At 33.1% G+C, this 26,760-nt stretch overlaps 1 protein-coding gene across 1 annotated transcript; it reads right to left on the reverse strand.

Annotated features, from left to right (window-relative positions):
- Window positions 1-6,917: 6,917 nt before the first annotated feature.
- LOC148278852 (phospholipase A1-like) lies at window positions 6,918-11,009 on the reverse strand. Its single transcript, XM_088230773.1, has 2 exons — window positions 10,862-11,009; window positions 6,918-8,593 (listed from the first exon to the last, which is right to left on the reverse strand). The coding sequence occupies exons 1-2, from the start codon at window positions 10,965-10,967 to the stop codon at window positions 7,680-7,682; spliced, it is 1,020 nt and encodes a 339-aa protein (XP_088086899.1). The 5' UTR covers window positions 10,968-11,009; the 3' UTR covers window positions 6,918-7,679.
- Between the last annotated feature and the right edge of the window lie 15,751 nt (window positions 11,010-26,760).

Genomic DNA, 26,760 nt, shown 5'->3' on the forward strand with positions numbered 1-26,760 from the left:
CGTAAACATCAGCACATAGTACAATATCAGTTATCAGTTATCAGCAAAAATAAATATATATTTTAGAACCAAAATGTATTTACAAGTAATTCAAATAGATTAAGTCAAAGAAGGAATCGTGTGTTAGAAATACCACATTGTAAAACGAGGCTCACACAGAGACATGCATATTTATAGGCCCAAAAATGTTTAATTACTTTTTTACTGATAACATTTCATAGATCCTAAGCTTTCAAAATATTCCTTCTTTTAAAAAACACGCACTATCTTAAATTCAAACTGAAGATATGAACTCTTTTTTTCTGATATATTTTGTTGCCCTTTAATAATAAGGAGTATTTTTATGTTTTTTTTATATTTTTTATTTCCTTTTTTAATTACTATTAAAAAAAATACCTTAGAATCTTCAACCACATATTTTCTTTTCTCTTTATGTCACACAAAAATATTAAAACTGTCTATTTATTATAGGAGCAAAAATTCATAAACATTTCTTGTATACCCACGAGCAGGCCATGCCTTTGTGGGATTTTTTGTTTACTATTTTTACTGTTAAAATGTATTTCATTTCCATATAATTATCCTTTATTTTTTTAATACTCTGTTTTACCTCTTATGTATAAAAAACAAAATTTAAAAAAGGGTGAGAGTGTGTTTATGTATGTATTCATTTAAGGGTGCGTGTGCGTGTGTGTGAGTGCATAAACAAACTATCAATAATATGAAAGCGTGTATTTATAACGAAGAGGGTATAGGTGAGCTTGGTAAGAGGTTTGATTATTTTTATTTTTTTAATAGTTTATTCCTACTTTCGAAACCTTTTTGAAAATATTTTAGTTAAGTAATTTCCAATGAGAAATACATTGTTAATTCAATTATATAAAGTATTCTTGTGAAATATTAAATAAATAAATTTATTTTATTTTATTTATTTATTTTATTAACATAAAAGGCCAATCTGCCTTTTACAAATATTTATAATATTAACATATTTGGCTTAATTTTTTTTTTTTCAAAAACATGAATATTAAAAACAAGATTTGAAAATAAAAAAAATCTCACCAAAAATTTTACAAGATTTATATTTAAAAAAATAACCTAAAAATTATACAGCATATTCAGTAGAAAGTTTAAATAATGAAACATTCTACAGTAAAACAACAAGAAAATCATAAGTACTGTTTCACACAGCTAGGCAAAGAGAACAAAAAATTGTACATGAAATGCATGAATAAATAAATATAATTACCATTCACCATCTTTGAAAAAGTTCGAAAGGTTTGTTCTATGGGAACAATACCCTTACATTAAATATATCAGATACGTGGGAATAACTATTGCCGAGTTCATGAAGTCTATTTAATACTGCATTACAAGTATACACTGTCCGTGAATTATTGCTACAAATTATGATGCATTAATTGTATTTTTAAAAAGTATGGTAGTTTTCAAAACCTTATTCCGAAAATAACATTTTGTTTTCAAATTAAACTTGTACATATTGAATAAATAATGCGCAACAAGTCCCATATAATACGGTAGTTAACTATAAAATGCATACGATGCTTGTGATAACATGTGATAACAAAATAATCTGTTTTGTTTAAATTAAAAATTTAAAAGCTTCTATTAAATTTATTTATCGATAGAATCACTATGTAAAGCGCCCTTGAGGTATTATATTACAAAAGTGGTGCTACATAAGTAATCCATAGTATGACGCTTAGAATAATAACCTAATAGAGTCGCCCATACGGAAAAAATCATCCTATGATTATTGACCATGAAGTTAGCTACAGATAACAGCAATACAACGGGCCGTAGGTACTTGTATTGATTAAATGTATGTAACTACGTCATCATCTATGAAACTATTTTATTGTTTATGTAACTATTTCATAATTTATGTAACAATGCCATCATTTATGCACCTTTGTTATTTATGTAACTATTTAATCATTTATGTAACAATCTTGGAATATATGAAACCATCTCATCATTTATGTAAAAATGACCTACTTTGTGTAACAACCTAATCATGTATGAACTTATTTATCATTTAAGTAACTTTCTCATCATTCATGTAAAAATGCCCTAATTTATGCAACTACCTGATAATTTATGTAACTATCTCATCATTTATGTAATAATGCCATCATTTATGCACCTTTGTTATTAATGTAACTATCTAATCATTTATGTTACTATCTCGGAATATATGAAACCATCTCATCATTTATGTAGCAATGTCATCATTTATGTAAAAAATTCATTCATTTAATTCAATTCAACTAATTTATTTTAAATATAACATATACATTACAAACATATACTCAATACGTACATATTATAAAAAAGGAAAAAAATTACACGAAAGAGACTCATGTCAAAGTAGTAGAAGAATCCTGCTCCGGAAAACCTCTTCGGATACATGGAACAGATCAATATCCAGAGCGATGTTGTTCAGCATAGCGGTAGCCCTTCCAACAGGCATAACCATAGGCAGGTTGGTCCTGAATATCGGAATATGAAACAATCTATGCTGACGCTGTCTTAGGTAATTATCAGGAACATACAAATCAATGCTTATCATAATTTCAGAATTATCGATCATACCGCGATAAAAATGTGCAGTCAAATACACATTCCTTCTAGTCTCTAAACTGTTGTAGCCAAGCATGCCCTGGAGAAACTCGGTCATGTGGCCCCCAAATCATCGAGCCACTCTCGAGTCTACTTCGCACCAAGGAGTTGTAAAGAGTTCTCAGTACGCGGGTATTTTCGAAAACCCTGGCAGTACGCAGAACAAATCCTAACATCTTCAATGCATTACCACTGATTGTCTCTATGTGTTCATGAAATGTCAGACTGCTCACAAATCTAACGCCCAGATCCTTAACATTCGATGTTCGTATCATATTCTGGTCATTCATTTTGTAGCGAAAAAAAAAGAGTTTTTTGGGCCCTAGTGAAGGACGTGACCGAACACTTGGAAACATTAAACCCAAGTTTGTTTCGGCTTCCCCATTCAGATATATTAGATATATCCGCTTGGAGAAGACGAAAATTGTCAGAAGTTGTCACTTTTAAGAAGAATTTTAAGTCATCCGCAAACAACAGAAAACGCGAGTTCAAAATTACATTTTTAATATTATTAATCAAAATTGAGAACAACAATGGACCCAGGTTAAAGCCTTGCGGGACACCCGAGAAAGTATGGAAAGACTCTGACGCGAATAGACCGTAGGAGACGTATTGGTTTCTGTTTTGGAGGTAGCTCGCCATTAATTTTAACATACCATCCGAGAAACCGATCTCATAAAGCTTATTTAATAAGACATCATGGTTGACAGTATCAAAGGCCTTGGCGAAGCCATTATATGAATAGTCTACCTGATGTTCTGCATCCAGAGCTTCCGTGACGTAGTTTGCAAAAACCATTAGATTGGTTTCAACGAGCGGCCTTTCCTGAACCCATGTTGTTCATCAATAATAAATGGCTCTACTCGGGAAGTGACGATTCTACATATGATAATTTCAAATACCTTCGCTGGTGCAGAAAGAACAGCTACAGGTCTGTAATTTTCTACTGACGACTTAGATCCACTCTTATGTATAGGTATTACTTTTGACGTCTTCCATGTTTCTGGGAAGACCCTCGTATTAAAAGAAAGATTATACAAAAAACAGAGGGGTTTTTTGATCAGTTCCATACAACCTTTTAGGAAGAATGTCGGAATAAAATCTGGTCCGAGAGAATAAGTATTACTTAATTTTTTGATAGTGTCGGCCACATCCTTCTCATTGATATTTTGAACATCAATAAACTGTGCACCGGTCTGTGAACATTGCTTAGCAATATTAACATCCAGAAGCGGAGGTTTATTGCTATATACTGTTTTAAAATGACCTGCAAACGCCTCAGCTATGTTTGCACCCCGAACCAATTTTTCACCCCATGTCATGGAGTCAACATTCCCACCATCCGCCTTTTGTGACCTTATATAGTCCCAAAAGGTATTAGGATCATGAAGAATGTTGCTTTCCATGTTGGAAATGAACTCCCGGTACGCCAATCGAATGCTACGTCTTACGACAGATCTGTAACACCCAAACATCTCATAATCACCGCGACAGCCAGAAGCTTTCCACTTTTTATGATAGAAATGCTTAGTCTGTATGTTTCTAACAATATCCCTAGAAAACCAATTTGGATATCGCCTCCCACCCGTAACCTGAGATTTTCTAGGGAAGCAGGAATCAAATACACCTTCAACAATACAATAAAAATATTGTACCGCCTCATTTATATCTAATATTTTATACAACTCGCCCAAGTCGATACCGTCCATGAGAGAGTACAGTCGGTCAAAGTCGCCTTTATGAAAATTCCATCCTCTTTGACTAACCGTACCCTCCGCGGGAACTCTGGATCGACGGGGGCGATCTGCAATCAGATTGTAACAAAATTCAAGTGCGGGGTGATACTTATCTTCTCTTGTAAGAGGTGATATTGACCGAAATACACCAACAACTCTTCTACTGAATATTAAGTCCAGCGTTCTACCTCTAGAGTTCAAAATATAATTATACTGCGAAAGACCCAACACTGAGCACAAAAAAGTGAGGTTAGCCTCTATACTTTTAATGTTTTTTGCAGATTGCATGTTAAAGTCCCCCAATATAATGACACTTGTCCCGAAGTAGCTCTAAACTGGACAATACCCTGTCGAAGAACAGTTGATATATATTCGTCTCACTCGCCGGAGGGAAATATAATACACAAATGAACGTAATATCGAGATCGTATGTCAGTTTTACCCAGAGATTTTCATTGGACGTTTCTAAAACAGAAAAACGCTCGACTTGCAAAGTTTTTTCTATTTCTCACAGCCAATAAACACCCCGCACCCTGCCTGTGGCCACCACGATCTCGCCTTACTACTGTAAAATTACTATCAAATAATTTAGAGTCGAAAACGCCATCGTTCAACCAAGTTTCGGTTAATGTTATAACATCGAGGTCACAGGCCGAAACACTGTTATAAAAATCTTCGCGTTTCGTTTTCAACCCGCGAATATTCATGAAATAAAAATTCAGTTTATCATCTGTTGTACTATCGCGATCTAGTCACCTAACCGAGGGAAGTCGCCTGAAAAATGACCTGCTTTATGTAACAACCTAATCATGTACATATGTAACTATCATATCATTTATGTAACTTTCTCATCATTTATATAAAAATGACCTCTTTTATGCAACTGCCTGATAGTTTATGTAACTATCTCACCATGTCATCATCAATAATTTCATCGTTTATGTAAAAATAACCGCATTTATGTAACTACCTAATAATTTATGTAACTATTTCATCATTTATTTTACTCTTTTCAACAAATTGCTACCCTTAACAGTATTTTTTAATAATTTATTTAACTATCTTATCATTTATGTAACTATGTCACTACATATGTATAACTACTAAAACTACTTATGCAACTACTTATATAACCACTTATATAACTGCATGTCATTATTTATGCGGCATTATTCATCGTCAGCCTCGTGGTGTAATGGTCAGCGCGTTTTACAAACATGCATGATATGAAATATTAATTTAAAAAGGTGTTTTTACACAATAATATTTCATAGTCTGTGGACTGGCACCTGGAGCGTAAGACTGATCATCGTACCTTCATGTAACAAAAATGATCAAAAATGATTAGGTGCGGAAAGGGAATGATGATGATTAGTTATGCATCTTGGTCATTTATGTAATTATCTAATAATTTGTGTAATTTGTGTAACCAATTCATAATTTCTGTAGTTATTTTAGGTTTTTTTTTAAGATTTCCAGGGGCAATATATCCACCATTTGGTCGTGTATACCTGTATTTATGTATTAAGTGATCAATAAGGATTTTATAAAATACTTCACGAAAACAAAAATATTATTTTAAGATTCTTTATTTTTATATTTCAAATAAATAATATAAACTAGGTAAGTAGTATTCATGAATTTGATTTGATTTACATTTTAAAATGAAAATAAAACAAAATCACTTATTTCCCATTTTCTAGTAGGTAATTAAGATACTTATATAATATTTTCGGTGAGTTTTAATTCAATATAATCACTTCAAAACACACTGTCGTATTTCCGACACAAATTGTTTTAAAATAATTATTATTATTTATTACTGTAGTTTAAATTAATAATATGGGCAACTCTTTTAATTAACATATTACCACAAAGACAAAGAACATTTAAGAGTAGGAAATATGGAATTCTAGGCATTTACAGGGCTCATTACCTGTCATTGCCTGGACTTGAAGAATAGAAGAAAAATCTTGTTTTATCAGGCGAAATGGTGAATGTTACACAGTGTGCAAAGTGGCCACTCAAACCAGCCAATGACAGGTAATAAGCCCCGTAAATACCTAGACATCCATATTTTCTTCTCTAAAATGTTAGACATCTCTGTTGTAATATATGTTCATTTTAATAACTCCCTAGAAAGTAAAATCCAGTCTTTTATCTACAAAAAATTGGGCAAACTCAAAAATGTATGGTTAAACACTTTTGAAGATCTGATCTCAAATGACAAAACATTGTGTCAAATGGTTAAGAATTCTATAATTTATTTTTTAATGGAAAAAATTATGTCCAATTTCTAAAAGGTCCTACAAATCCACACGTCAATTTAAAATTAGGGTGGATTGATATACAGATAAACGTCGTTTTGCGCCGGTGTGATTTACGCCGGTTGGTGCCGGCGTGGGATTCCCCGGTTCGGCCGACACCAGACGACAGTAGGCGCCGCGATTCTAATAGCAGACACACTTTTACACGTTGTTTTAATATATTACCGAGTACGCGAGCAACCTGTTGTGCGTGTGAAATTATTTCAGTTACTTTTTGTTTTGTTTTTAAGAAAAATAAAACGGTAACCTATTTACCCAAATTTTTCGATTTCGGGGGCCATTTTCAAAAAGTTGTAAATAACAAAAATCTAGTTGAGGTAGAGTGGGGTTTATACTTTTGATCCGTGAGTCCGCGACACTAGCCACGGGACCACAACCCGTTCTTTCTATGAAAATGGGCCAATCATATGTAGAAAATAAAATATTACTTCATTTCATTTACACTATAATCTTTGCAGCTTAGGCTCAGGGTAATAACCTAATAGAGTCGCCTGACGCCCATACGGAGAAAAACTATTCAACAAAATTTCATTTTGTTTCTTCGAAAATCTGACAGATGGAAAAATAATTCAATTTTTAAGTAATGTATTTGCTACATACACATTCATTTGCTAATTACACGTGAAATGTGATTCCATCCTGTTTCTTAAAGATCCTAGCAGTATTTATACACTTTAAAAGGACACAACAGGCATAGTTGAATTTAAATCAGGAGTTGCGTACTGAGCGACGTCTACAAAGAAACTAATGGGTCAAAACCTACTCATTTATAGTTTAGTCGCCTTCTGTTTGATGTGCGTATGCGGTTTCTGGACTATTGAACATAATTATCTTTGTTTAAAATTGTTTTGTATCGTAAAGATTTATATAATAAATAAATTAAAAGTAAAAAGTAACCAAATACCTATTAACCATATGACATATCTTATGTACCTACATCCAGTTTAAAGTTCCGCGTGTTAATGTTTTATTTCTATTTTCCAAAGAGGGGGGAAAGTCCAATCTCTCCCAACCCGTATGGTGGAATGAAATTGGTTCTTAGGTAAAAGTTCCCTGAACTAGAATTGGTAGCTGCGTATCCCATCACGGCTTGCTCATTCTTGGAGCATTTGGACTGCAAGAAAGATTTCCAAGAGTCGCAACGAACTCCGATGAAAACATTCGGCCTGTTGATTGACTCCTGCCAGTACTGCCAGACCCTGTTGTGGGAGCACACTGACGTGACGCAGCCGGGCTGCTCGATACCACCTCCGTTCGGATAAAAGTCTACGTGCCCGATGGTCTTGTTGATTCCGTAGACTCCGATGTTTGTGTGGATGACGTCGACGAAACGAGCGTCGTCCTTATCCAGTCTGGAATCGGGATTCGAGTCGAAGAAGCAAGGCCCTGCCGGGTCCATTCCGGTGATCCTCGGTAACTTTTCACCAGACCGAATGTGTTGGAAAGACTTTCCGGCAAAACCGGCGATGTGAGCTCCTAAACTGTGCCCCACGAGATGAATAGAATCGGCAGAAACGCCGTTGTTAACGAGATCATTGAGAATAGATCCTAACATCTCTCCGATGTACCTAACCATGACTGAAGATTTCAAATAGAAAGCCTGGATTAGTTTGCTGGAATCCAGGGCTAGAATGTTATATTTTCCTTGCACTTTGTAGGCTTGGGCGATGATCTGTCCCGAAAGGAGGGCCGGGTTGTCGGTGAAGCCGTGGATGAAAATGACGGTTTTTCTCGAGGGGTCGAAGTGTTTGGATTCCAACAAGGACTTGGCAGCCGACGGGAACACGTCGTGAGAGCGGATACCGAGAGTGGTATACTCTACCACGCGGAGGTAAACTGTATCTGCGGGTCTCGTGTGCTTTTCAATCTGACTGGCAACGGAGTGACCTGAAACCAAATTCACAATCTTTGTTTCTGCAAGTAACATCAAATGCAAATCGATAAAAATACTCTCCAGAAGAAAAATAACAACAACAACAAACCATCACGCCGTTTCCCCGTAGGGGTAGGCAGAGAGGATAGAACGCCATAACACTCTATCTTGGCATACAGACCTCGCTTCCTCTACATTCATACATCTTCTTATGCACGCACGCCGATTATTCCTACTTTTGACATGTCCATCTTCAAGTATTTGATGGACTTGATCGTGCCATGTCTTTTTCGGTCTTCCTCGTTTTCTGCATCCATCAAAAATTGTTCTTTTATATTTGAAACAGAAGTGGAATATTGCAAACAATAATAAATGTAAAACATTTTGCATAGAATATTAAATAATAAAACTAAATAATGTATTTTACATGTAAAATTGTGGAATAATAATTCAAAAGTTGATCTACACAAAATCATATAGGTTAACTTACTAGAACTGGCCCGATGCACTCATATATGGGATATATAAGTGATATTCAAGAAAAATTTTAAAGGACACTGTAGACTACAGAGTAACGTAATTTAAGAGTCTTTTTTACTGTTAAAATAACAATTGGATATTGTCACGATTTAAAATTAAAAGAAAATTTTAAGGTGGAGACAATATTTTACAAATCTCAAGTGTTGAAATTTTTTAACTCTTTGAATGGTGGTTTTGTAAAAGAGAGAATCAGTTACAAGTCATTAAATAAATGAATTACGAAACCGCATGATTCAAGAAACATTTTTTTCAAACTTATACACGGGTGATAAAATATATCGATAAATCAGGAAAAATAAATTAAGTTTATGTTTGTAGAAGTTAACTTGAAAATTCAACTGTTTTATTAATTTATTCAACTTAAAAATTAAATTTATAAAACAAATTCAAGTTAAGATGCTATTATAATGAATCCGGAGCCAATATATTATTTGGTATGTGCTATTTTTTTTTATTGACAAAAAAATTACGCAGCCTATGTTAACACCTAATATGTATAAATATATAGTTATAATGATGTAATAACTTATATTTACATATAAGTTATTAATTTAAAAATACTTGGTACACTTCCACTTATTTGTTTGGCCAATTAGCGCTTTCACCCTCTGATGAGCATCTTCAGACTGGTGAATATTACACAGTGTATAATTTATATAAAACTAAATATGAGTGAAGGTACATTTAAAAATACGTTGAAAGAGATACAAAACGCAATATTTCAATGGAACAGAGTGGGACAAATTATTGAATTATGTGTTGGCGGTGTACTGTAAGAGAGGATTCTATTCTATGAAAATTATGTATTGTTTTATTACAATGTACAGTTGTACAGGGTCCAACTAGTATTTTTAAAATAATAACTTATATGCAAATATAAGTTATTACATCATTACAATGGAATTCCATCGAGAATTGTCAATAAATAATTTTAATCAAATGTAAATATAACTTAACATAAAAATGTGCAAATATGCACAAAAAAAAGTGACACCTAGAACACCCCATTTACGGCGGCTAGTCCAGAGCTTACTTCTTTTACTCCTTGACTATGCGGATGTATGCTATCCAGATGTTAACTCTGAATTACTCGATAAGTTAGAACGATTGCAGAATATTTATATTCGTTATATCTTTGATCTTCGCAAATTTGACCACATAATCGAGTATCGCACGCAACTACACTAGCTCAGTATCAGGCATAGAAGAAACATTCAAATTTTATCACTTCTTCACAATATTTTAAATAATCCCACTTCGCCTGTTTATCTGAGAGAGCTCATCCAAACTCTTTCACAACACGGACTATCTCTTCGTTCTAGTAACGAGAGAACCCTTTTAATACCCTGTCATAGCTCTAATTGTCTTGCCTCCTCTTTCACTGTAGTAGCCCCTCAATTGTGGAATAATCTACCCACTAATGTTCGAGACGCCCCTTCTTTATTTACGTTTAAGTCAAGATTGAAATGTCACTATCTAAATATTTAAATTGTTCCTTTATCCTTCTTCTTTCCTTCCCATCCCTCGCCTCCTTTATTTTGTTAATCTTTGTTTCTAATTTTTGCATAAAATTGTAAGATTCAATATGTCCATGCATTTATAATTTTCTCAAACTGAACGGTTTGGGTAAGTAGAAAGAAATTGCCTTAAGGCGATATTCCCGCCCTTATTTGTATATAAAGTGTCAAATAAATAAAGCGACCCAAATTATAAGTTTTATTGGTTAGTAGAAATATACTTACAAACATCATCGACGCCTTCCCACAATTTGGAGTCCAGCTCTTCAAGTTTACTGGGGTGGGAACTTACTCCTACGAGACACAACGCAAACATTGCTAAGAACTTCATCTTGCTCGAGCTGGCTGGCCAACAGTTTTGAACTAATTAAAACGAATTTATCGTCCCATTATATAGCATCGATGAATGATAATTCACTTTTGTGTATGTTGTTATTAGTTAATGTTATTGAAAATCATCATTATATTCTACTGAATAAGTGGTTACTAAAGCGCAAGTAAAGCAGTTCAGCCAGAGGCGAAGTTTATCGCAAGCGCAGTGAACTTTACTCCATACAGTTCAATGATCTATTTCAAGATAACGTGGACCCAAACAAAGAACTGGCTAACACTGTCACTTCATTTCTCTGCTGGGCCCCGAATACAATGAGGATTTTCAGCCCTACGGGAAATTAGATACAAAAAGTGTTCTCTTGCGCGGGGTAAAAATAAGAGCAGTAAATAGTGCGGCAAAGTTTCCTAAAAATGTACTAAAAAAATATATAAAAAATATTTTTGATAAAAACAGCTTTGAAAGACGTCACCGGTTCATATAAATAAACCAATGATAAGAGAGTTAGGGAAGATTTCCGGTTTGCTTGCCGTCAATGAACCAATCAATGGGCAGAACTGATCGAAAATAAGCGGAAGAGAACCTTTCACGTCGCACGCGGAGTTATTTCAGAAATACAAAACTTTAAAAATCATAGCTCTGATAATACGATACATTCGACAAATCACAAATTTTGACACCAAAGCAATTATACTGTAAAACAATACTCACTTATAGATTCAAAAACTATTCTTACCTGCTCAAATGAAAATCATGACCCCTACAATACATCACAAACAAACAATAATACTAGATCCTCAACACAAAGACAACTTTAAAAAATACAAACTAATACCACTTTCGGACAAAGGGTTTTTGAGTATTATTCAATTAAAATCTTTAACCTACTTTCACTGTCTATTCAATCAGTAACGAGAAAATGTTCAGAAAGGCTATTGAAAATGGATAGTGGAGCTAGGTAGAAGTAAAATGGATCGTCTCATTCGCCCAAACCAATATTGAATCAACCGCTCCACAAATGTATGGCTTATGTTATATTTTTGTTCTTTTATTGTGAGTTTTGTAATATAAATAATATAGATGTACATAAATTAATAAACATAAATACGTAGGTAGTGTTTAAAACTGTCTGAACATTTTGTTAATTATCTATTTTTATTAAGTCTTCTTTGTTTATTCTCAAATGTAAAAATATTTTTTTAAAAGTCCTCGGCACGGGTAACCCCCAAGGGTTACATTATTTTTATTATTAATCATAGTTTATAGTGGAAATAAACATGAATAATTATTTAATCATTATTTTATAATAATAAAAATAAAAATAAACTGCCTTAGTTTAATAGTCTAATAACAAGTAAAAAATAAAAAAACACTGAATTTCCTTATTGAACACGCTTTAAAAACAATTCAATTTTTCATACAGGAAATTCCATTTAACTTTGTAGACATTTTTCTGCGTTCAGGCGGGTGAAGAATATTGTGGTTGTGTGTTAAATAGAACCAAAACAATGGACGGGTGTTTTCGGCTCGATGGCTGCTCTCGGGTAAAAATCCTAAATAAGGAAATCGAGTGGAGATAAGGCCGCCTCGTTGTGAGGTGGTTGGCGCGTTCGCCTACCATTCTTGAGGTCCTGGGTTCGATTCCTGGCAGAGTGAACGTACAATATTGATTTTAAAGTTTGTTTTAACTGCTATGTTTCATTGTTTCTGAACTGGCACTTAAAGCGTAGGACTGACCACCTTACCTTCATGTAACAGATGATCGAAATACGCTGCATTTGGTGCACTAATGTAGTGCTCTTTTATTTATTTTTTCACACATTTTCAAGAAACTTCGCCATCTCTCTCTCTCTCTCTTCAATCCGTGCCTCATGTCTGAGGATGGTGATTACGCCTGGCTCCAGGCACGGCTCGTCTGTGGACAGTCTCCCTCCATTTGGAATGGTCTTGTGCTCTTCCATAGGCATTCATCAGTGATGATTCTGATAACTCAGTGACTGTGCCGCTCCATCTTGTCGGTTGACGTCCACGCGACCTTGTCCCTTCGACACTTCCCAGGAGAATCATCTTCCTCATTGTTTTGTTTATATTACGAAAGTGGTTAGTAGACATAGCATAGCGTTCCTATATTGATTTATTATTTATGTAAAACATTTTTTATCTCTCATTGAATACATTTTTGTTATTTTCTTAGGTTAACCTTTTCTTTCATTTCTTTCTTGTTTTATTTACATTTTTTAGATTGTAATTTTAAAGGGTACTTTTAATTTTCTTATTATTTTTATTTATTCTGTAGATATGAATTGAAATTTTTAATTTACTTTGTTTTATTTTTTATCTCGTTTTGATTATATTTATGAGCACACACATTTATATATGTGCTTATATTTTTTTCCTATATTTAAAATATATCCAAGTAAATGGCTACTATTCTTTAATTTTAATTGTATTATTTTACTCTATTTTCTTACTTTCAAAAAAATATTTCTTTAAACCATTTTTATCTGGTTTTGTTAAGTTTTTTTCTTCTTAATAATATTTTTCAAAGCATCAAAAACAAAATAATATATTGTTCATTATTTTATACGTATACAGAATTATGCCTGTACTTTTTTATTTGATTATTAATTAAAACTAATGTCTGAGCACCCGATGACAAACTATTATTGAATATTACAATATTTGAGTTTGTCCAAATGTTTGTAGACAACAGACTAGATTTCACCCCCACGGTAGTCATTAAGATTAACAAATTACAACAGGGATGGAGAATACCTTAGAAAAGGGAATATGGAAATCTAGGCATCTACAGGGCTTATGAGCTGTCATTAGCTAGTTTAAGTGGTCACTTTGAACACTGTGTAACATTCACCATTTTGCCTATGTTTGAACATCCATATTTCTTCATTTATTTTATTTGTTGATTTTAGTGAAGTTAAAGAGCTGAAACCTTTATTGTTGTGAAGAGATTCATCTGACTGAACATACTAGGCAACGCCCGAAAACAATTTTCCAATTTTTAAAACTTCTTCTTGAACCAGTTGGTTCTTTTGTCTACAAACATTTGGACAAACTCAAATATTGTAATAAAAACCAACTGGTCCAAGAAGAAATTTTAAAATTGGAAAATTGTTTTCAGGCGTTGCCTAGTATGTTAAATTATTCAGTCAGATGAATCTCTTCACAACAATAAAGGTTTCAGCTCTTTAACTTCACTAAAATCAACAAATGGAAGAAATAAAGAAATATGGGTGTTCAAACATAGGCAAAATTGTGAATGTTACACAGTGTGTAAAGTGGCCACTTAAACCAGCCAATGACAGGTCATAAGCCCTGTAGATGCCTAGACTTCCATATTCCCTTTTCTAAGGTATTCTCCATCCTTGTTGTAATTTGTTAATATTATTGAACAGTTTATCGGGACAAAATATATTTCAATACTTTGTTTTCTTTATAATGTATTAATATTGTAATGATGCGTATATTTTATTGAATAAAGACTATGTTATTGCTTATATTTTGTTAAGGCATTTTTTCTTGATCAAGATATGCTTCGATCAGTGCACTATGCTGCATCAGATGTGGGTAAGGTTGAGAAGAATCCAAGGTAAGAATAAGTGTTGATATGCATAATATTATCTAGTCTGAGTGAATAACGAAATTTAATAACATGCGATTATTGTTGTTGCAAAAAATAGCGTTGTTGAAAAACAATTTATTTTTAGATTTAGAGCACATTTTACAATGCAATATTATTAATGATAAAATATTAATTTAAAACTGCAATGACTTAAAATGATTACCTCGGTTAATTACATCCACACTTGAATCATATTTTTAATTTTAACCCTTCGAGACCGTAGGTAAGTTCAAACGAACACTAACTTTACGATTTTATTTTTCCTCTAATAAATCAAATGAATATGTCGGGTTTTGTTTTATAATATGGGAATATCTCCTACTACGAATACCGATAAAAATGTGTAAATTGGATTATGAAAAATTAATTGTATTTTCAAAATCTATATGGATCCTGTGGAGAAATGCTTTCATACATAACTTTAAAAAATATATGACCCTACAAAAACGCAACATGTTTGGCCTTGATAATTGTGACGTCAAGATTCATGACGATGTTTTGCTCAAATTTAAAAAGTCAGAGTTCAAAATTTAACCGAATCGGGACGTATTAGGGGCGTGGCCTGTGCAATAGACCGTTTTCGCGGGAATTGAACATTTTTTTATTTATTTTTTTTATTTTATTTATTTGGATAACCAACAGCTATGATTATCATATATTTATATAACAAAACAAATAACAAATAAGCCAATTACAGGTTTTCACAAGTAGCATCACAGTAAGTTAAAAAAGATTCTCGAACATAAAATGAATAGTAATTAAATGTAAATTTAAAAGAAAAGAAAAAAATACTACGAGTTATTTCGAAAGCAAACGCCGCACGTTATTAAGATTATTTTCAAATAAATCTATGTTAAATGATTTATTAATTACATTAAAATTATTAAAAGTTCGCCATAAATATGAATTTTGCCTATAATTAGATGAAACAAGAGGTATGTGAAGAAGAGGGTTATTTCTTAAAACTTTGGAAGGAACATTGATAGAAAGTTTGCAAAGTAGTTCAGGACAGTCAATTGAACCAGAGGCAATTTTAAGTAAATAAATTATATCCGCTATTTCACGACGTTTTTGCAGAGGCAGTAGGTGGTGTTTTTTACATATATGAATATACTGGTCAGATTGAAACTCAAGTTTCAACCGGAAACACATGAACTTTACGAATTTTTTTTGAATATTTTCAATGCGTGATATCTGCACATTGTACATAGGATTCCATATTTGTGATGCATATTCTAAGTTGCTTCGCACTAATGTACAGTAAAGGATTTTAAGTGTCTTTGCCATAGTGAACGACGTAGAGCTACGCATAACAAAGCCAAGCGCACGCGATGACTTTTTTATGATGCTGTCAACATGGGTGTCAAAAAGTAATTTACTATCATGGAAGACACCTAGATCCTTTACACATAATGAGCGTTGGAGGTTTTGACCCTTAAGCACATAGTTAGTACGTAAAAAATTTACTTAGCGACTAAATGTAATAACTGAACACTTAGAAGGATTAAGGTCCAAGCAGTTGGAGTTGCAGTAATCCTCTAGACGGTCGAGATCTGACTGCAGATCAAAGACGTCAGCTGGGGTCTTGATTGTTGCAAAAATTTTCATGTCGTCAGCAAAACAAAGCAAGCGCGAAGAGGTAAAGCATTTATCAATGTCGTTAACAAAAATTATGAAGAGCAAAGGTCCCAGAAGAGACCCTTGAGGCACCCCGCTGGGGACCCGTACCCAACTAGAAATAAAATTATTAACCACTACCGCTTGCGACCTGTTGTCTATATAAGATGAAAACCATCTGAAGAGGTCACCTCTAATACCGATTTTAGTTAATTTTTTTAATAGTAATTTGTGATCGATTCGGTCGAAGCATTTACTGTAATCGGTGTAAATAACGTCTACCTGATGACCACCGTCCATTGAATCAGTAAGGTAATCATTAAGTAAGATTAAATTTGACACAGTAGATCTCCCTTTTAGAAAACCATGTTGAGATGGACTCAGTGAGTTTTTAATGGCGGAATATAGTTGGTTATAGATTATTCTTTCAAATACTTTAGACACTATACACAGTTTAGAAATTGGTCTATAATTGGCAATGTCGGTTTTAGGCCCTTTCTTGTGGACTGGTGTTATAAAAGCGGATTTCCAAATATGTGGGATTGTGCATTCTTTGAGAGATCTTTTGAATAGCAAAGTGATCGGTACACATATAGTACTGGCAGAATTTATGAGAAAACATGCGGGAAGGTGATCAGGTCCAGCTGATTTTGAAGTATCTAGCTTTAAGAGTAGATTTTTTACATAGTCTGTGGTAATCACTATGGAATTAATATCTGAGGTATACACATGAGACGAGGTAGATGAGGGATTAGTGGAATTTCTCGATTGGATACTAGCTGGATTTAGAAAAGTGGAGTGAAAATATTCAGAAAATGCGTTGCAAATTTCAATACCAGTGTTTACTCGCATATTACCTAATACAAGACTATTAGGAATACAGTTAGATTTGGATTTGGACTTCACATACGACCAGAAATTTTTAGGTGAGTCCTCGATGGACTTTTCCACGAAGGCAATGTAAGAATCGTGGCAATCCTTTTCAAGATGTTTGATTCTATCACGTAATAATTTAAAAGTTATTAGATTGGAGTGATTGCCGTAAGTCTTATATTTTCTTAAGTATTTATCCTTTTCTTTAATTGCTTTTACTAGCGCGGGGGAGTACCATATAGGATATGAACTGTTCAAAGTCTTAACAGCGGGTACAAATTTATCTCTCAGATTTGTAAAAGTATTGTAAAAAAAGTTTACGGATTCGTCAAATGATCTAATTTTTATTTATATATTTTATTTAATGCGCAAAATACACAAATTTATCATAGAGCACAATTATATTTTTTTATGTCCCGACTTTTTAGAAAACTCCGTGTTAAGTCGAGACTCTTCTATATATAAATCAAAAACATTTATTAACATATTTAACAATATACAAAATAATCATAACAATATACAAAATACATAATAATAGAATTTATTATTTTGTATTGTTTTTTAAATATGCTTTTTGCTATTCACATACATTATTTTTTTTACTATGACTTTAAATATGTTTTTTACTATGTATTCTGTTTTTATTTCGCATTTTACGGAGTTTTAAAATATTTTTAAATACATATTTATATATTTTTAATGTTTTTTACTGTGTTTTCACTATATTTATTACTTTGTTTTTACCATGTTTTTGCTTCGTTTTTTTACTACATTTTAACTATGTTTTTTACTACATTTTTTATTATGTTTTTACTCCATTTTTTCTTTGTTTTTCACTTTGTCCTCTATCTTTATAACTGTTTCTATATATTGATTACTGTTTTTTATATTTTTTCGACTGTCTTAGAACGGGGTAAATAACCCTAATTAGGCAGTCAAAGCAACTTTGTATAAATTATAATTTTGTGAATGTAATAAAATATGATAATAAATAAATAAATAATAGAAAAATATAAATTTAAAAAATTTATACATGTCGAAAAATGGAATGCAGAAAAGATATATATAATACATGGAAATATGTTATTAATAATTTATAGCAAAAAAATATAAATTATAAATTAAAAATATTTTTTATGCTACTAAGTACAAAAACAATTAGTTTTCCTGGCAATCTTCTTTACGGTGTTTATTTTCATCCGCTAGGTTGCAATTTGCAATACGTAATCTCGCCTAAAATGGTATTCACATTGGACAGTTTAACCAACACTCACTAGGTTTAACTCTCGTTAGAGCATCGGATTCCTCCCGTAAATATTTGCATTATTTAAAGTCAAACAACAAATGGCCTGTGACCTAATGTTTATATTTGTCTTTTTTATAAATGACTTCATTATGATTGATTAATCTTTATTTAGTAAAATGGATTTAAGCTCCTGGCATTTATTTCCCATTCTGATAATAAAATTAAAAAACACCCTTGATCCAATATACAGGTTGTTCATCAAACCCTATCACATCCAAAACCACGATGATCAGTATGAGCAAGAAGATATATTGGCACATTAAAGTAATTTTTACAAATAATAAAATTAAAAGAAATAAAATACAAAAAAAGCAAATAGTTGCTTACTTCTGCAGGGGGGAAACGAGGAGGGGGAGGGAGAGTCTGCGCCGCGCTCCCCTCACTTCTCCCCCGCAGAAATAAGCAGCCATTTGTTCTTTTAAATATTTTATTTTTAAAAAATTTCTTCTAAATATTTTTTTTAATATGCTAATATGTCTTCTTGCCTATTCTGATCATAGTAGTTTCGGATGTGACAGGGTTTGAAGAACACCCTGTATGCGCTTACTAACGTAGAAATAATTTCCCAACTGAGAAAAAAAAAACAAAAATTTTAAATTACATAAAATCTTATTTAAAACCGTCAGATTTAATTTAGGTTTCAGATGGCTCGTAATTTACACCAGTGCGCTTTTTTTCCTATTTTTAACGAAAATCAAATTTATATAATTGACCTTAGCTTTATGCATAACGCTTCTGTTTGTGCGATGTCACTGAACTCCTTAACGACTTCTGATTTACGTGCGTTTTTTTGCATAATAGTGAGCTTTGCGCTGCGCATGTTTGTAGATCTTAAATTCTTCAATCTATTAGGTAAACAAAAAAATAGGAGCATAAATTTTATTCATCGACCTACCAGGGTTGCATTCGGCGAGAATGCATTTACTAAAAAATTGAGATGTTATTTTTTTTAGTGTAAAAAAAATGTATTTTAACGTTTACAGACGGCATTCGTTTTTTGTGGATCTCAATCAGATTTGTTTCTTAAGTTCCTCATAATTTCTACCCATTTACTTCTTTTTACTGGATTTTCGGTAAAACTAAAATAATATAAACCGACATTTCATACATTTTTGAAAATCGTAATCCTAAATAAAGTGCGCTGTTGTTAGAAGAGCAGAGTTTGAGTTTTGCAAAAACAATTCTGTATTTTAAAAAATATTTATTCTATCTTTTGGAACTCAATCATAAAAAAGTACCTAGGTACGTACTTAAATTCGATATTTAAAAATTAATAATTTTTAGTTTTGGAATTCAGTCATAAACAAGTACCTAGGTACCTACTTATCAATGAAAAGTCTTTTTCCAAGCTAATGGCAGGCGAGCCATCGTTCGGGCAGGATAACGTCTGTCGGGTCCGCTTGTAATATATAAAACTAGCGGACCCGACAGACGTTGTCCTGCCCGAATGTTAGCTTACCTGCTATTAGCTGGTTGAACAAACATTTTTTTCGTAATTAATCACACACGTTATTTATTTTGGACTTTTTCAAGCTATTTATATATTCGTAATAAGGATTTGTTTTTTGTTTGATCTCCACGTGTGATTGGCTGAGAGGCCTCATCGCGCTCAAATCAAAATCGTGCAAAAATCACTACTCTAGTACCACAATCTATGGAGAAAATACGTGAATGCGTGTTGATGAAGAAAAGTCAGACAGTGTTTTACCCTGAGCCTTCTAAAATCATGATACTCAACTCATGCCCAACGCGAATTTAGTCATTCTTTAATCGCCAGCCGTGTTTTGATGTGAGCTTGACATTTAATTCGAAACCAAAATAAATTACGAAAATGACAAAATACATCGTTTTAACTTTATATATTTCACTATATTACATATTTTTTTTGTACGAAATATTCCCAATCAGCAAAAGTGCTGGTCTGAGTGTATACAGGATGTTCATTAAACCCTGTCACATCCGAAACCATGATGATCGGTATGAGCAAGACATATTGGCACATCAAAAGAAATTTTTAGAAAGAATAAAAATTTTAAAATATAATATCAGAAAAGGCAAATGGTTTATGACTTCTACAAGGGAGAAACAAGGAGTTGGGGGGAGGGGAAGTCTGATACATCAAAAATGCGCAGCCGCGAAAGCGCGCAAATATTATTCGAACTAAAGGAAAAAGACTTTTCATAGGAAATAAGGTACTTATTTAAGTACTTGTTTATGATTGAATTACCAAACTAAACATTTTTAATATTGATTTAATTGCATAGGTAGGTACCTCGATACTTGTTTGTGGTTAAATTCCAAAACATTAAATAATAATTTTTCAAATAAAGAATTCTTTTTGCAAATGTCAAACTCTACGCTACTTACCGGCAGTGGTGCATTCTGTGTAAAAATCCATTTTTCAAAAATATCTCAAATGTCAATTGGTCAAAATGGTTAATTTTTTTTACACGTAACTAAATATCCATTAAAATATGTCAACATGTAGAAATTGAGATATTGTTAGAAAATTAATCAATTCAGTGTCCATTGAAAATAATTTATGTTTGTAAACGTTAAAATACTAACTTTTTCAATTTACAAAAAAATAACATTCTCCAAATTTTTAGGAATATGCATTTCAGTCATATATTGAAGATGTCGTTATTTGTAAACCTTGAGTAGGTACGTGAATTAGAAAATTTTGCAAAAAACCGCACGTAAATCTGTCAAGCCATTTTCGAGTTTTTGCGAGACACAACACGGCGATTCATATATATATATATATATATATATATAGATAGATAGATAGATAGACAGATACATAATCAAGTATGTACACTGTTTGAATTCCTAAGGGAAAAATTTCAAGATGCCTCGATTAAGAGTAACAATATCAACTATAGTCCGACCAACCCAAACTGGCAAACGGCTAATTTTAGTACTAACATTAGTTCTGTCATTTCAGACAGAAATGCTAAATTAGAGCCCTCACTATCTCTCCAATTAGCGTTGATCAGACTATACATATAAGGAGATAATAAATAAAACAAGGACTGTATTAAAAGTATTTATTTTCGGTCTAGAAACATTACAAAAGGCAGTAAAACAAAATAAATTTAGGCTAGGATTTTCTAATTCAATTATTTTTTATATCGTTCACATAAATTTCTGTTTCGTTATTGATTGATAATTATAATTTTTTTAAAGGTGTATGCTTAAAATTTTTAATACTAGTAATATTTAAACCACCTATGTATACTAATAATCAAATGGAATCATTTAAACATTTTTTTAAACTTTTTTTTTTATTTTCAGAAAATACAACTTAATAAATTATCAACGGACATCGAATTTAAGTGCCATCAACTTTGCGCTTGTAACGTGTCTACATAATTATGCCATTGAGGTAGCCATTATTAATTAGTTTAATGTGTTTTAAATAAAACACAGCAATTATTATGAAAATGGGTTAAATGAAGAATATTCATGCTACCCGAAATGAAGAAATTCAGAGCAACGGGAAATAGGATATAAAAATCATTTTCTTAAGAGCAAAAAAAATCAAAGGATTTAATTTGTATGCCAAAGTTTCTCAAAAATCTATGAAAATATTAATGAAAATGCACAATAAGTTTTTCTGGGTTATTATGCCGTGTGTCGTTCGTACTCTCTACCGACGTTTCGGATCGCGTTACAGCGTCCATCATCAGGGTTGATGTAATCATCAACCCTGATGATGGACGCTGTAACGCGATCCGAAACGTCGGTAGAGAATACGAACGACACACGGCATAATAACCCAGAAAAACTTATTGTGCATCTTAACGGCCGTGAAAATCTAAGAAGTTTAATTAATGAAAATGATTTTGATAAAACTTAACTACTTTGAACGACATCGCTAGTTTTTCGAAATCAACCAATGGCAGAGTGTTGAGATACATTTTCGGTTGCCGGGAAGTCAACACACCAATCAGGACAACTCACTGCAGAGAACTTAAGAAGTCACGGGCGGAGTAATTTCACAATCACAAAACTTTGAAAAATTATAGCGATGATAATGACACATAAAAATATTTTGGTTTAGTTTGAGTCTGTTAACAAAAAAAAAACACTGAACTTACTCATTGATTTAAAAAAAAAAAAAAATTAAAACAGTTTTCAACATGTCAAATTCACTATATTCAGATAGTATTTTTTATTTTTTATCATTGGCAACAAATTTCACTTAATCCAGCCAATGACAGGTCATAAGCCCTGCAAATTGACTAGACTTCCATATTCATTATTTCCACAAAAATGCTTTCTTTCTCTGTTGCAATATATTTCGACCCTCAGAGTAATAATGCGTAACCTAGAGAGAAGCCCTATCACTATGTTTCATAGAACGCAAGCGATGTTGGTTTGTTGGTTAGCAACCAATTGGTGGCCGTTTTATTAAACAACATAAACATAACGATTTGATGGGATGCTTTTGTAGCTGTGCTTGGCTTTGTTTGTAAATAACTTGGATATTTACATTATAATAAATGACATGTCCAAATTTCAGGCTGCTGCGACTCACCGTTTCGGAGATGTGACGGACAAACAAACACATGACTTTGGTTCTATGGAGTGGGATTTATGTCTCAATAAATGTAACATAAGTATATTGTGAATAAAATGATAAAAACAAAATAAAATTAAAAAATACACACACACATGTATTTTCAATTTTATAAAATTAATATAGGTTAATTGTAGAAAAATAAATTGGAATAACCCTGCAATAATAAATACACAGGTACATATTTAAGAGTATTTACAATGCAAATTGATATCCATTTGGCAATTCTCCACCCGAGTACGGCCCATTGTTTTGCTGCGAACTGTAGCTAACTTAATACCCAATAGTCATAGAATTGGTCTTCCTACGTTTGGGCACCTCTTTAGCTTGGCGCATTATTACTCCGAGTTTCGACCTAATCATACAGTTTCAATAAAATATCATAAGAACAATAAATACCCCATAAATTAAGTAAATAAAAAAAGGAATGCATTAGTATCTTTTTAGTTTCAATTTGAAAAAATGCCTAGATTTGACCGGGTTGAAAAATATCTGACCTCACCGCTCCATAATATACAGTTATATAATTGTATAATACAACGATGGCAAACCCAATGAGATGGCAACTCTAATATAATACTCGGCCACTAGTGTGGCAACACTGAAGCCCCCGCTGGCCACCATCTTCCCCGGGCAGACGCGGACACACTATCATCATTACGATTGTCCACTGAGATTATTGTTGCTCTACATTGTATTCCAAGTTATTTTACATGTAACCGTTCTTTTACAACACACCAGAACCTCTTTTTACACGATTTTAAACAAACAGTACAAAAATTGAAAAGAATTTTTTTTTTGAACATGAATGTAATAATTAATAGCAATATAAATATACTTATCATTTTTTAAATTCCTTTCATCGCTCTTTTACTTACTAAGGATATAATGTTTTCGGTTACCAGGCAGAGGGAGCCGTTAGCCGCTTTCATCTTGGAGCAATACTTAGTGTGAAAACAGTGCTTTATCAAATTTATTTACTTTATTGTTTACCTTTTATCGTGGACACTCGACTAACTTACTACTCTGCTCAATGTATATTTTTTCAATCATCGTTAGGTTTCTAGAATGCTATTAGTCGAGGCACTCTGTAGCTGCAAGATGTTTTTAAACTAGCTTCCATGTGTAAATGTCATAAACTATCAAATTATTTCAAACTTAAAATTCATAAATAGAGTCAAGAATTCTAACTGTCTTTGTGCTCTCTAGCTGGAGGATGTATTGTAATCTAGCTCCCATCCGTCTGTTGTTAAATCATATTATAATTGGAAAGGACGATCTAAAATCCCAACCGTCCATGCGCTATGTAGCTGCAAGACGTGTTGAAACATTTAATATACAGCGCCCTTGGGGCGATAATCACAAAAATTGCGCTATATAAATTATCCACAATAATAATATACGAGGGTACTTTTTGCAAGTCCGCTTCCTGGTGTGTCATACTATCGTGTATTGATGTACCGTAATAGTCAGAGCGTTTGCCTACCACACAAGAGATCTCAGGTTCGGTTCCCGGCATGTTCGAGATGAAATAGGATGTTTTTAAACTAGAATATTTCATAGTCCCCGGGCTGGCACCTGAAACGCGAGACTGATCATCCTACCTTTATGTAACAAAACTAATTAAGATACGCTGCGATTAGTGTACCAATGCAGTGACCTATGCACCAATAGGTGTGGACAGGAAATTATGAATGATGATTATTTTGAAAACCTGCAAAATCCATCTTTATTTTGAGCATATCACAAAAAGCTGATAGCTTTTTAAAAATATTTTCAATTCTTATAACCAGTTTTTTCACATGCAACAACTAGTGATGAATTAATCATGACTGTCAAGAAACAATGGTGAAATAATTGATAAAATTTTGGATATTGCCAACTTTGCAGTACTGGAGTAGAGTTTGCCATGTTTACAACAAACCCAATCATTTGAACGTAGTTATACAGAAAGCAGCCGGCCATATTAAAGTGAAACTGAGATAATAGCCATTTTGTGAAAAGAGTGAATTATAAAATCTACACCGTTTTTGTGATCGACACCTTTTTCCGGAGGTGATTAATACAGTTTTTAATATGAAAGTGGTCTGGCTGTTTTTAGCAGAACATAGAATCGACCTTACTGCACCCGATAACATCAATATCTAATTTTTCCCAAACTGCGGACTGGCTGCTTTCTGCATAACTACGTTAATTTTAAAGTCAGATTCTAACAAATAAAGCCATATTTTGAGCCGACAATGTGACGTTATTTCATTCAATTTTAATAGTGTCATAATATATTATATCCCCCTCATACCAGCACTTTTGCTGATTGGGAATATAACAAAACATGTAATGCAATGTAATATGTAGATTGATGTATTTTTTCATAAATAAATAAATGAATCTAATCAATTATTATTGTAGACAATTGTATTCTGAATAAGTTTCATACAATTAAGATACAATAAATAATACACTTTAATTTTTCATTCTGAATTTATCTGTATACATGGAAACCTATCCACCATTGTTCTTTTTTTGGTAGAAGTACCTACTTTTTTACATTCTTTTTTTTACGCGATACTCCATTGAATGTATCTCCCGTGTAAAAAGAGGTTCCGGTGTTTTCTAATTTCATGGTTTGACTTAATTTAGATATATATCAGGTGAACAACTTTGCTTCTGCTGTTTTCCTGTAGATGTCTTTAGTGGCAAGTAGTGGCCGAAATAAATGGATCGCACAGGTCATACAATAAACTTGGATATCTGTCAACATAACCTCGTAGAAACATTAGTCGATTTGTGTCTGCATCATTAAGTTATTCTCGATTGGAAAAGTCAGTTTACGAGCAAAGTTCTTGTCATTTGCGTTAACTTTTAACTTTCTGCTTCAATGTAAAGAAATCTGCGGCCGAGGTTCATCGAATGCTCTCAAATACATGTGGTGGGGTCGCTATTAGTGAAATAACGTGCCGTGAGTGGTTTCAACGCCTCGAGAACGGTGATTTTCACGTTGAAGACAGCCATAGCAGTGGAAGAGAAGATTTTCAAAGATGCAGAATTGGACGCATCACGTGATGAAGACTCATCTCAAAGTCAAGAAGAATCGGCGCGATCATTGGCAGGAACTCAACAAGCAATTTCAAAATGCCTTAAAGCCAAGGGAATGATTTAGAAGAGAGGAAATTGGTAGATTTGAAACTAAGATGCTGAACGGCGTTCGTTTGCTAGTGGACAGTTGCCTGAAAGGCAAAGACGGAAGGGATTTCTGCGTCGCCTTGTGACTGGTGACGAGAAATGGGTCCATTACGATAACCCTAAGCGGAACATTCACGGCTGTAAGGTCATGCTCTGTATTTGGGGGGACCAGCTCGAAGCGGTGTTATAGTGTGTAAAACTGAGTGAAACGATCATAGGTAATTAAACGCAGTTAATGCGTTTGAGCAGAGCATTGAAAGACAATACGAGATAGTTATTTTGCAACATGACAATGTTCGGCTCCATGTTGCAAAAGTGGTCAAGACATGCTTAGAAAAGTTCTAAATTACACCCGGTGTTGTTCCCTCTGACTATCACTTGTTTCCATCAATGCCATACGGCCTGGCTGACCAGCACTTTCAGTCTTAAGTAAAAAAAAAAATGGATAGCTTCAAAAAATGGCAAGTTTTTTTTTTAACGCGGGATTCGTACGCCGCCCGACAGATGGGGAAAAAATAGTGGCCAGCGATAGGCAATACTTGGAATAATAAATGTATGACCGGTTTTTTAAAATAAGGCCTCGAAACTC

Source organism: Micrasema longulum, unplaced genomic scaffold (assembly GCF_059751315.1).
Source record: "Micrasema longulum isolate JH-2025_06_02 unplaced genomic scaffold, ASM5975131v1 h1tg000818l, whole genome shotgun sequence".
In the NCBI taxonomy this organism is placed as follows: Eukaryota; Metazoa; Arthropoda; class Insecta; order Trichoptera; family Brachycentridae; genus Micrasema; species Micrasema longulum.

Bases quoted from the DNA above. Each gene is read 5' to 3' on its own strand.
- LOC148278852 (XM_088230773.1), bottom strand. From the start codon at position 10,967: ATGAAGTTCTTAGCAATGTTTGCGTTGTGTCTCGTAGGAGTAAGTTCC. The intron at 8,594-10,861 runs GTAAGTATATTT...ATTTGGTTTCAG, and splicing joins GGAAGGCGTCGATGATGTTT to GTCACTCCGTTGCCAGTCAG.